Raw genomic sequence first — 13,139 nt, forward strand, 5'->3', positions numbered from 1 at the left:
CTCAAGTGATCAGGTCCCTGTCACCCATGTGAGAGACTTGGATAGAGTTTAGGCTCCTGGCTTCTGCCTGGTCCAGCCTGATTATTGCGGGCTATGGGAAGTGAACCAGTGGATGGAAGCTCTCTCTGTCTCTCTGTCTCTCTGCCTTTCAAATAAAATGAAACTAAACTTCTTCATGTTAATAACAAGCTGTTTAAGGCCGGTGCCGCAGCTCACTAGGCTAATCCTCCACCTTGCGGCGCTGGCACACCAGGTTCTAGTCCTGGCTGGGGCGCTGGATTCTGTCCCGGTTGCCCCTCTTCCAGGCCAGCTCTCTGCTGTGGCCAGGGAAGTGCAGTGGAAGATGGCCCAAGTGCTTGGGCCCTGCACCCCATGGGAGACCAGGAGAAGCACCTGGCTCCTGCCATCGCATCAGCGCGGTGCGCCGGCCGCGGCGGCCATTGGAGGGTGAACCAACGGCAAAGGAAGACCTTTCTCTCTGTCTCTCTCTCTCACTGTCCACTCTGTCAGAAAAGAAAGAAAGGGGGAGAAAGAGAAAGAGAGAGAGAAAAAGAGAGAGAGAAAAATTAAAAAAATAACAAGCTGTTTGGGGCCAGCGCCATAGCTCACCTAGTTAATCCTCTGCCTATGGCGCCAGCATTCCGTATAGGCGCCGGGTTCTTGTCCTGGTTGCTCCTCTTCCAGTCCAGCTCTCTGTTGTGGCCTGGGAGGGCAGTGGAGGATAGCCCAAGTGCTTGGGCCCCTGTGCCCACATGGGAGACCAGGTGAAAGCACCTGGCTCCTGGCTTCGGACTGGCGCAGCTCCAGCCATGGCGGCCATTTTGGGGGTGAACCAATGGAAGGAAGACCTTTCTCTCTGTCTCTCTCTCTCACTGTCTAACTCTGCCTGTCAAAATAAATAAATAAATAAATAAAATAACAGCTGTTTGCCATTTGTAGAGCCTTCTGTATACTCCTAAGTAAAATGATGAGATTTTCAGGCAAACTAAAACTCAAAGCCATTCCTTTACTTATTAATAAGAAGCCCATTATATTTCTGCCATTGTTAAAGGAAAATTTGTAGTCCCTACTGTTACGCCTGCAGGTTCGTATCCAAAGGCACACCCAGTGGTCGTGTAGGAATTTTCTGTCGTGCCCTGCAGAGAGATGCCAGACTGCAGACACTCGCACCATCACTCGGCATAGCAAACACCAAACATGCAGTTTTCCCCACGTCTCTGGAACACACAGATGGCGCTCTGGGTGGGTGCCAGTTGGCACACTGGGTTTGCACACTGGGGTTCTCTGACAGAGCTGCAGAGAGAGAGAGGTGGTATTCCGTTTGTGTTCAGAGTTCCTGCAACTCTGGTTCTGTGACTGCCTGGAGGAACAGCTGCTATACTCATGGTTACGGTTCAGCACAACAAAGAAGAGAGTGAAATCAGCAAAGGAAAAAGTGCGCAGAGTCCAGCAGGAAGCAGGAGCAGACTGCCTCGGTCCTCTCCAGTCGGGTCTCGCAGTCAGTACTTACTTCTCCCAGCAGCAGGGTGTGAGAACGGAGCGGAACGCTGCTACCTAGAGACTGCTGGCCAGGGCTTTATCAGATCAGTCACATAGGTGTGCAGCACCTGACCTGAAATGCTAAGTTGGTCTCCACTCTCCCTAGAAGGCAAGCTGATATGGGGTAAGCCTGAGGCCTTGCGCAAACAAAAACAGACATTTGTGGGAAAACACAGTATTTGTGTAAACTCTGGCAAGGCCCACGGCCCCAGGTGTACAAAGATACTCTCTTATCAGGCAGGGTGTTGCAGGGGTTCACAAGCCATCTCCTAGCAGCAGGGCAAGCACATACCTGAAAACCTTTGATATGTGCAGGGTTTGGACAGCCCAGGCCTGATGAGTTGATCTATTATGCTGTAACACAGAACACTTAGATTTCAGTAAGGTAGGCTGGTGTTGTGGCATAGCTGGTAAAGCTGCCCTCAGAGAGGCCAGCATCCCATATGAATGCACCAGTTTGAATCCCGGCTGCTCCACTTGTGGTCTAGCTCCCTGTTAACAGTCTGGGGAAAGCAGCGGAAGATGGCCCAAGTGTTTAGGTCCCTGCACGCACGTGGGAGACCAGATGAAGCTTTGGCTCCTGGCTTTGGGGCCATCTGAGAAGTGAACTAACAATTGGAAGATTCTATAGATAGATAGATAGATAGATAGATAGATAGATATAGATATGGCTGGATATAGATATATAGATACAGGTATATATAGTATAGTATCTACCTGTATCTATATATCTATATCTCTCCTCTCTTTCTGTAATTCTAACACTCAAAAAAATAAATAAATCTTTTAAAACAAACAAAAAAGGTTCCAGTAAGAATAAGAGTATCTCCGATTATGTTACTCGATATCCACTTATACTTTTAACTCAGATTGTTAGGTAATATTCTTTGGTTATTTTTAAATAATCTTTAATAAAGGAAAAAAGTTAAGTTGTAGTTTTATAATTCTTTTCCAGTTTGGAAGACAGTTGATTGTGATATCTGACTTCAGAAAACTTGTCCTCAGAGTGATTGCATTATATAAGGGGAGTCTGTGTTTCAGGAATTCCATGAGTGAAACCGCCAGGCTGGTCGGCGGGCTGCAGCACCCTGGCTCCGCAGGAGGCGTCTACGAGACCACCCAGCACTTCCTTGACATCAAGGAGCACCTGCACATGGTGAAGCGGGACATCGACAGCATCGTGCAGCGGAACGTGGTAACTCGCTTTCCTTCTCCGCGACGGTGCCGTGCTCGCCTTCCAAAGGGTTCACCTTCCACTTTCTTGTGCTAAAACTGTGCTGCTCTGTATGTTCCAGGTGTCTGTGTGTCCTGCTTCTCTACTTGGTTGAAACTGAGGAGCAGTTCTCATAGCAGTTAACCCTTCACGGGCTGGGATTCAGACCAGCTGTCCCATGATTTGCTTATGTGTAGTATTTTTATTATCATTTAATGAACATATTTTCTGATATCCATACATCGCTTACCCCACCACCACCAAGGTTCTGACCTGGTCGTTTCCTGGTATCTTTTCAGTTGCACTTGCCTTCCGTCAGGTTTTGTGCGTCTCGAGTGGGTTGAATTGGACTGGGTTGGACTGGATTGGTGTCTAGCTCTGCCAGCTCTCCCCTGTGAGGCCTGTTGGGAATATGCTTGAGTCTTATTCCCTAGTACCAGAGGCAGAGCTCCAGTGCTGTATATTTTATAGAGTTTTATCTAAAAGTTGTTTGTTTTTGTTTTTTTTTTTTTTTGACAGGCAGAGTGGACAGTGAGAGAGAGAGACAGAGAAAGGTCTTCCTTTGCCATTGGTTCACTCTCCAATGGCCGCCGCGGCCGGCGCGCTGCGGCCGGCGCACCGCGCTGATCCGATGGCAGGAGCCAGGAGCTTTTCCTGGTCTCCCATGGGGTACAGGGCCCAAGCACCTGAGCCATCCTCCACTGCACTCCCTGGCCACAGCAGAGAGCTGGCCTGGAAGAGGGGCAACCGGGACAGAATCCGGCGCCCCGACCGGGACTAGAACCCGGTGTGCCGGCGCCGCTAGGCGGAGGATTAGCCTAGTGAGCCGTGGCACCGGCCTAAAAGTTTTTTAAAAAAATATTTAATAGCCTTTAGGAAATATTTTAAATTAATATGTTAGTAACAAACATTAGGTTAAACTAGCTTTGTTAATTAGCTAGTAAGTGGCAGAAGGGAAGAACCTGTATCTTGGACTTTATTTTTGGACACTCCCTTTCTCGACCATAGTTCTGTGTGTATGCCTTGACTATATTTCTTTTACATATGTTACAGTTTTCTTGTTGACCATGACCTCTCATCCAAAGCATTATTATCTATTCCTTTAGTTCTGCCTGAGAATATTTTTCCCCAGCATTAGCCCATGTTGCAAAGACCCAGTTGATGCTGTGGGTAGTATGTGTGTATTGAAGACCTTTGTTCATAGACATAATCATATTAAGAGCAAGTCATCTTGGAAGCCGTTCTGTCTGGACAGTGTGATCAAATCTCTGTTCCTTGTATTTAATTACCTTTTTTTTTTTTTTTTTAAGATTTATTTATTTATTTGAAAGGTAGAATTACAGAGAGGCAGAAGGGGAGAGAGAGAGAGAGAGAGAGAAATGTTTGCCATTCTCTGCTTCACTGCCCAGATGGCTGCAACATCCGGAGCTGTGCCAATCCAAAGCCAGGAGCCAGGAGCTTCCTCTGGGTCTCCCATGTGGGTGCAGGGGCCCAAGGACTTGAGCCATCTTCCACTGATTCCTCAGGCCACAGCAGAGAGTTGGATTGGAAGTGGAGCAGCTGGGACTTGAACCAGCATCCAAATGGGATGGTGACACTGCAAGCGGTGGCTTTACCTGTTATGCCACAGCACTGGCCCCTAATACCTTCTTTAAATAGAAGAAATACTCATGGAAATAGGATAGAAGATGTCCAGTGTCAGCTACTTTTTTTTTTTTTTTTTTTTTTTTTGACAGGCAGAGTGGACAGTGAGAGAGAGAGACAGAGAGAAAGGTCTTCCCTGCCATTGGTTCACTCTCCAATGGCCACCACGGCCGGCGCGCTGCGGCCGGCACACTGCACTGATCCGAAGGCAGGAGCCAGGTGCTTTTCCTGGTCTCCCATGGGGTGCAGGGCCCAAGCACTTGGGCCATCCTCCACGGCCTTCCCAGGCCACAGCAGAGAGCTGGCCTGGAAGAGGGGCAACCAGGACAGGATCCGGCGCCCCGACCAAGACTAGAACCCGGTGTGCCAGCGCCGCAAGGCAGAGGATTAGCCTATTGAGCCGTGGCACTGGCTAACAACTACTTTTTTTTTTAAAGATTTTATTTATTTATTTGAAAGGTGGAGTTACAGACAGAGAGGGAGAGACAGAGAGAAAGGTCTTCCATCTGCTGGTTCACTCCCCAAATGGCAGTAATGACCAGAGCTGAGCCGATTCAAAGTCAGGAGCCAGGCACTTCTTCGCGTCTCCCATGCAGGTGCAGGGGCCCAAGCACTTGGGCCATCTTCCACTGCTTTCCCAGGCCAAAGCAGAGAGCTGAATCGAAGAGGAGTGGCAGGAATACAAACTGGCACCACAGACAGAGGCTTAACCCACTACATCACAGCATTAGCCCATCAACTATTCTTTTAAAAAGTTTTAGGGGTGGGTATTGCGGTGTAGCAGGTTAAACTACCTGCTTGAGGCTCCCTGTTAATGGGCCTGGGAAGGCAGTGGAGGATGACCCAAGTGCTGGGGTTCCTGCCACCCACACGGCAGACTTAGATGGAGTTCCTACCTCTGGCCTGGCCCCGCTCCAGCTATTGTGGGTATTTGGGAAGATTGATACTCCTCTCTCTCTTTCACTCTTACCTTCAAATAAGTAAAAAATGTATAAAGTCTTTAAAAAAAATTTTAAGTAATGAAAATTAAGGGAATAGTAGATATTTTGCGGAATGAATAATGAAAATGTTTTTATATAGTAAACTATGAGGTTTTAAGTACTTTTACATTTATTTCTTTTTCCAGACCACTAATTTGCCTAATAGTTACAGAAAATTCTCTTTTGTTATAGCCATCAAATGAAAAACCGAAATGCCCAGAACTACCGCCATTTCCATCATGTTTGTCCACAGTCCACTTTGTTATATTTGTAGTGGTGCAAACGGTGTTATTCATTGGATATATCATGTACAGGTAAGCCTTTGAGTAAAATCTGAGCCAACATTTTTCCTTATTAGTTTAATTTGACACACTCAGCTAAGTTATCTATGCCCATAGTGTAGCTTTCAGTACCTATAAGGTTAAGTTTGCACATAGCAAATACTTTTTCTTGCCTATTTCAGTTCACATGGGAGTGCACAGGTAGAATATATGCTTATTTTAATGTATTTTACAATCCAAAAGGACATTGGTATTTTAATTTTAAGCAGTCTAATTTCTTTCCAAGGTTAAGTGTATACAACTTTCAGTTTTTTCTTTTTTTTTTTTTCCTTAGGAGTCAGCAAGAAGCAGCTGCCAAGAAGTTCTTTTGACCATCATTTTCATGTGTGTACATCGTGTACGTATGTACAAAACACTGACTTTTTAGGGAATTTAAGTATTTAATTGCTTAACAGCCTAAATTATTAAATTTTGTATAAAACAAATGTTTAAACATTGGTTTGCAGTAAAAATAAACCTTAAAGATAACCACAAGTAAATTTGTTCATAGTACACACATTTGTTAAAATTTGAGTGACTTGCTTGTCAGTGGCATGCAGCCACTGGACAGAATAAGGGATAGAAAAGGGGGCAGCTCCTGGTGTGGACGTCACCCCTCTCGTCCCGCCCACGCCTCCAGTGTTGGAGGTTTCTGTGTTCACTGTAAACACACCCTCCTGCTTCCTCCCCGCCCCCCAAACGCTGGTCTCCTGAAGAATGCCCCATTGTGTTGATTTTGTAACCAGTCTTTTCAGAGGTCGGATTGCCTAAGACCTAGTCCCGCATTCCTTTCCTTTTCGTACAGCTCACTTTAAAAATCAAAGAATATTTTGTCGGAGAGCTTTAGGATCTGGATAATAGACTTCAGTTTGCTTTTGACATGTTTCTTCCTCTGATTATCAGCGGTGTATTTCACTTTTAGAGGCAATTGAGAGGGGAAGTTAAGAGCTGCTTTTTGCCTGAAAAAAATCACGTGTCCTATGAACATGTTTTCTCTGGGAATTTTGCCTGGTAATATGGATTCTGTTCACAATTGCCCATACTGTTGAGTATCTCCGTTCCATTGATGTCAATTCAATATTATGAGCATGGATGTTGTACTTGTATTTTAAGGAACCGTCTCTCTCCTCTTGTAGAACATGTAACTCAGCCCAGACTGTGATCTTGGAGGGTATTTTAAATTCACAAAGTCTACCACTGCCACTAGGTTCTTGTTTACATTCCTCCCTGCCACCCGGGGGTCCTGACTGTTCTAAATCCAGGAAGCTGTGGTAGAAGCAGCTTTAAAATAGAGTGAATGCTTCGGATTTTCTTCCAAGGCCAGAACTAAGGATATTGTGAAGCAGTTGTTAGTAAGTTAACCTTGAAATACCAGACGGGAAGGGTTTTTTTTGTTTTTGTTTTGTTTTTTATAAAAAGTCTTTGTACATAGTTTCAGGTATTATAGAAACCATCTGTGAGTGACATTTTAAAATGCAGATTTAATTTTTTTCATAGCTAATGTCTACTTAACTTTTACTGATTTCAGAATACTTTTTAGCTAAAGTGATTGTCTTTTTTGGGGCCACAGAATTCAAAACTGTAGTGTTTTGTAAAATATGATTGATGAATTTTTTAGATACCATTTACAGATTGGGCTAATGACCCAAAATCTCTGCAAAGACTCCAAAACAAGTGCTGTGTGAGCAGAGCCTCGCTTTGCTTTTTATGTTACCGTTTTTTCCTGGAACCCTGACAGCAGATATGTAGTGACAATTCGCTCTACTTCAGTCACTCAGCATGGAAAATGCTGTCCCAGTGGCTTTCCGTTGTAGTGCTAATGTTTGGAAGTTCATGTTTGAGAGACACCATCATCACAGAAGTTACTCATTCCATTAAAAAAATTAATGCCTTCAGAAGAATGTGTAAGTTGTAGACTATCAGATGGGAAATCCTCTTGAGATAAAAGGCTGCCAAACCCAGTGTTATAAAGTCTGTGGTCACCTGTGCTTGAACATAAAAGGACTCCCAGATCTGAGCAGGATTCGTATTTCAGGCTGAGAATCAAGGAGAATCGCTCTGATTGGTCCCAGTACACGTGGAAGGGGCATGTGCATAAATCTTTGTTTTTTTTGCATGGTAAATCAATTTGCTTGGAAAGCAATCAGTAAGGCGCTTACCCAGGATGCTTTCATCCTCTGAAGTTTGGGTTGTTCCTTCAGAAGCATTGACTTCAGGTAACTCCTTTCTGAACACAAATGTTTGTTTTGTGGAAAACGCAGTCACTGCCGGATTCCTTCCTTTCTGTACGATTTTGTATGAATTGAATTTGTTCACTTCTCTCACACCAGCAAGTATTTTACAGGTGCCTTGGATTAAAGCAGAATTGATTTAAAAATTTTAACCTATGTCGTCATGTTTATGATGCCACTTTTAAAAAAGGAAATGCAAGTACGGAATGGCTGATACCCTTAGCTAATGCACTTGCTTGTGTTCTAATTGTTTGACTGCTTTACCATGAAGTCACAGACAATAAACAATGTTTTGTTGCATTTTAAAGGGATGTCAGTGTTTCTCAAAGTCTGGTCCCTGGGCCACCCGGTCCCGGAGTGCCTGTGAAGACAGATTCCAGGACCGGGTCCCAGCCACCCGCGCACAGCTTAGGGGTGCAGCTTCAGGATACCTGTGTCAGCAGGCACCTCCTGTGACTATGCACACAGTGCCTGAGAACTGCCGGGGTGGGGGTGGGGGTGGGGTAGGCGTTTTGTTTCCTTGGTTTAAAGCTGAGCAGAGAGCATAATACAGTATTTTTATTATCAGTGAAATTAGCAAATGTGCACTAGTTAAGTATATGTGTAATATACTTAATGTTCCTTTTACTAAAACTCTTGATTCATTGGCAACTACAAACTAAATCCAGGTTGCTTCCTGTACCTCTTAGTACTTTGGCAATAGCTTTTAAACTCACACCGCCAACTTCAGATCGTGGTCAAGCCGTGAGAACTCCCACATTGAAGCCTGCCTGCTAAAGCTTTGTGCTCTCCGGATTGCGAGGTTTCACCTCAGACATTTGTACTTTCTGCTAACTGGGGGAAGACGGCAATTACTTGAATAACGGATTGCCTGCCCTGCGCACCTGCAGCGCTCCGGTCTTTGTGAGGATTGAGACTGTGGTTGTCTTCCCTTGTGCGTGCGCCATCAGAAGGAGACGGTGGAAAATTACTGTATGGGGGGTTTTAATTTATAAGATACAGTGTAAAATCAACTCTTGCAACTTTTTAAATCTGTATGTTGCCTGTTTAATATATTTCTTTTATTATAGTACTTCAAGTTGAAAGGGGTTTTCTATCCACTTCAATTTCAATTGGAGAACATTTTGTCAAGTTTTTTTTTTTTTTTTTCTGATTGTTATTTGATGCTAGCTGGAACTCAAAAAATGACATTGACCTTATTCAAATAAAGAAATATTTTGGTAAATTTGCTTTTTCCTTCATTGACCTCAGACAATCAGTTGCTGTTCAGTTTCCATATAGACCCTTTTTGTGATGTTCCGTTAACATATGCCCAGCACTGTGCCTCTGTGGCCTGCCTCCTGTGAAGTCAAGAACACTACGAAATGATCACGGGCGAATGTGTTCTCTTGCTGGTAATGCTAAGTACAGACTAATTAAAACTGCGTCTGATGTTTCCACCTTTAATAACCAAATGGCAGCAAAAGCATGGTGAGTTACAGCAGGAACTCCTGGTCATAACTAGTTAGAGGCAGTTTAAAAAACCTTCCAATCTTTTTAGCAAGCACCACGCTGCCAACTGATTCCAATTCTGAGAGCTGATGTGACGTAGAAAGAAAAGGATGGGGGTTGGGGGTCAGACAGACCTGAGCTGGAGGCTTGGGCTTGGCTGTGCCGCGTGCCAGAGGCGACCGCAGTGTGCCCCTAGTCCGTGCCTCACAGGCAGTTATAGAAGTCTTCATGGAGAGGTTTCTGAAAAATAGTACACCCAGTTGATAGACCCCTTCCTCCATAGCGGGGTTCCAGAAACAGTAGCGGGCTCGGAGCATGATGAGGGAAGCTGCCAGCCGAAGCCCGATGAATAGCTGGGCCCTCGACCCTGTACTTGGAGTTTATCGGGACGTGGGCTTACGCCTGGAGACCCAGGGCCTGTGACTGAGAGACTTGGGGAAGGCTAGGACTCTGGCAGGGCTGCCGTGGACTGGGCTGAGCCGGCCCTCAGGCACTCCTCGGACAGCCCACGCGCTGCCTCCTGTCCGTTCTTCCGCAGGACGCTGGTCCTTTCTGTCGGGCGCTGCTGCTCCCGATCGCCTCCTGCCCCTTGGTGGCCCTGCTGGATGAGGTGCACAGTGCAACATGGCCCTGCTAATACTCTCAGGCTTCCTTAAATGCATTTGCCAGGGACTGCGGTCGATTCTGCTTGTGGAGCAGGTGCCCTCGCTGCTGTTTCCCACGGAAGCCAGTGGAGCACTGGCTCCCGAGATTACAGGAGCCAAGAAGCCCCTCAGTCGTTGCCGCCAGCTGGAGACAGGACAGCCATGCACAGGCCCAGGAACCCAAGTCTACCATATAGACTGCAGACCAGAGAGCCAGGCGTGCCGCGGACACCAGAACGGGGTCCCATTTAGGTTCCTTGTCTTTTTTCACATTAAATACTTACTTTTTATCCTATAATTAAGGCTGGTTAGCGGTTATCACTTACTTAAACTTTCCCAAGGAAATCAGGGCTATTAGGCTGTCCTATTAGGCTAATAGGCTATCTCAGTCGTCACGTGTTCTTAGTGGATACCACAACACCTTTCCAGGGAGAGCCACATAACGAAGTCTCAATGCTCACCGAAGGCAGCAGGACCGGCAATAAAACAATCACCAAGTGCTGACTGTGGAGAGGACTTAAATATGAGACTCACTGGGATAGACTTTCAAACTCTGTGCTAACTGGGCAGAGCATCATGAAAAATGAATACAAATGTCCCAGGAAACAGAAGGACCATTGCAGACACAACAAAGGACGCAAAATTTCTAGTCCGAATCATAGTAACTTCCTACAGAAGACAGTCTAGTGTTTTTGTTTTTGTTTTAACCTAACAGAGTGTCTCCGAGTCTACAGACACTTCAACACATATTTGATGAACTGTATTGGGATGTTAGGACAAACAGCAGTTATTTGTTTTCATTCCTGTAGGATTGGTTAACATTTTGGTAAATACAAACCCAAGCTTATCAGCTGTGGAGATTTCACCACAGTGTAACTGCCACTGACCCCCAGGTCTTGCGAACCTCTTCAGCTGTTACCTGCGAGGGGGTGAGACGTTAACTGTGGACGGCCAGCACAACTCAGTGCTTTCCCCAGAAGGGACTGTTTAAGGAAACGCCTCCCAGACTGCTTTTTTTTTAATTTTTATTTAATAATATATTTAATAAATATAAATTTCCAAAATCTAACTTTTGGATTATAGTGGTTTTCCCCCATAACCTCTCCCACCCACAACCATCCCATCTCCTACTCCCTCTCCCATCCCATTCGTCATCAAGATTTTTTTTTTTTTTTTTTTGACAGGCAGAGTGGAGAGAGAGACAGAGAGAAAGGTCTTCCTTTTGCCGTTGGTTCACCCTCTAATGGCCGCTGCGGCCAGCGCGCTGCAGCCGGTGCATCGCGCTGATCCGAAGGCAGGAGCCAGGTGCTTCTCCTGGTCTCCCATGGGGTGCAGGGCCCAAGCACTTGGGCCATCCTCCACTGCCCTCCCGGGCCATAGCAGAGAGCTGGCCTGGAAGAAGGGCAACCGGGACAGAATCCGGCGCCCCGACCGGGACTAGAACCCGGTGTGCTGCAAGGCGGAGGATTAGCCTGTTGAGCCACGGTGCCGGCCAAGATTCATTTTCAATTATCTTTATATACAGAAGATCAACTTGGTATATACTAAGTAAAGATTTCAACAATTTGCACCCACACAGATACACAAAGTATGAAGTACTGTTTGAGTAGTAGTTTTACTGTTAATTCACATAGTACAACACGTTAAGGACAGAGATCCTACATGGGGAGCAAGTGTATAGTGACTCCTGTTGTTGATTTAACAATTGACATTCTTATTTATGACGTCAGTGATCACCCGAGGCTCTTGTCATGAGCTGCCAAAGCTATGGAATCCTCTTGAGTTCACAAACTCAAACCTTATTTAGACAAGGCCATAATCAAGTGGAAGTTCTCTCCTCCCTTCAGAGAAAGGTACCTCCTTCTTTGATGGCCCATTCTTTCCACTGGGTTCTCACTCACAGAGATATTTCATTTAGGTAATTTTTTTTGTCACAGTTTCTTGGCTTTCAATGCCTGAGAAACTCTCATGGGCTTTTTAGCCAGATCTGAACGCCTTAAGGGCTGATTCTGAGGCCAGAGTGCTGTTTAGGGCATCTGCCATTCTATGAGTCTGCTGTGTGTCCTGCTTCCCATGTTGGCTCATTCTCTCCTTTTTAATTCTATCAATTATTATTAGCAGTCACTAGTCTTGTTTATGTGATCCCTTTGACAATTAATCCTATCATTATGATCAATTATGAACTTAAACTTGAGGCCAGCACTGTGGCTCAATAGGTTAATCCTCCACTTGTGATGCCAGCATCCCATATGGGCACCGGTTGTAGTCCCAGCTGCTCCACTTCCAGTCCAGCTCTCTGCAGCTGCCTGGGAAAGCAGTGGAAGATGGCCCAAGTGCTTGGGCTCCTGCACCCAAATGGGAGACCAGGAAGAAGCTCCTGGCTCCTGACTTTGGATCGGCTCAGCTTCGGCTGTTGCGGCCATTTGGGGAGTGAACCAACGGAAGGAAGACCTTTCTTTCTGTCTCTCCCTCTCACTGTCTGTAACTCTTAACTCTCAAATAAAATAAATAAAATCTTTAAAAAATAAAAAAGAACTTAAACCGATCACTATGACTAGTAAGGTGGCATTGGTACATGCTACTTTGATGGGATTGATTTGGAATCCCCTGGCACGTTTCTATCTCTACCATTAGGGGTAAGTCTGAGTGAGCATGTGCTGAACTGTACATCTCCTCCCTCTCTTATTCCCAGTCATATTTAACAGGGATCACTTTTCAGTTAAATTTCAACACCTAAGAATAATTATGTGCTAAAAAGTTCAATGGTATTAAGTAGAATGAAAAAAAAATACTAAAATGAATAAAATAATAAGTTGTTCCTCAACAGTCAGGACAAGGACTGATCAAGTCATTGTTTCTCATAGTGTCTGTTTCACTTCAACAGGTTTCCTTTTTGGTGCTCAGTTAGTTGTCACCGGTCAGGGAGAACATATGATATTTGTCCCTTTGGGACTGGCTTATTTCACTCAGCATGATGTTTTCCAGATTCCTCCATCTTGTTGCAAATGACCGGATGTCATTGTTTTTTACTGCTGTATAGTATTCTATAGAGTACATGTCCCATAATTTCTTTATCC

The 13,139-nt window shown here is 45.2% G+C and overlaps 1 protein-coding gene across 3 annotated transcripts in view; it reads left to right on the forward strand.

The window, feature by feature from the left end:
- Positions 1-9,152, forward strand: part of LMAN1 (lectin, mannose binding 1) — a 28,070-nt gene extending 18,918 nt beyond the window's left edge. For 2 of the 3 annotated variants that reach the window (XM_089305025.1, XM_002713615.6), the window contains 3 exons: positions 2,581-2,734; positions 5,569-5,690; positions 5,992-9,152. In XM_089305025.1, coding sequence (XP_089161151.1) covers positions 2,581-2,734; positions 5,569-5,690; positions 5,992-6,028 — 313 coding nt within the window. In that variant the 3' untranslated portion in view covers positions 6,029-9,152. The remainder of the gene's footprint in view (positions 1-2,580; positions 2,735-5,568; positions 5,691-5,991) is intronic. The other variant, XM_008261420.5, reaches the window with a different exon arrangement.
- The last annotated feature ends 3,987 nt before the right edge of the window (positions 9,153-13,139 follow it).

This window comes from Oryctolagus cuniculus, chromosome 10, assembly GCF_051225735.1.
Source record: "Oryctolagus cuniculus isolate XC-2025 breed Fujian yellow rabbit chromosome 10, ASM5122573v1, whole genome shotgun sequence".
In the NCBI taxonomy this organism is placed as follows: domain Eukaryota; kingdom Metazoa; phylum Chordata; class Mammalia; order Lagomorpha; family Leporidae; genus Oryctolagus; species Oryctolagus cuniculus.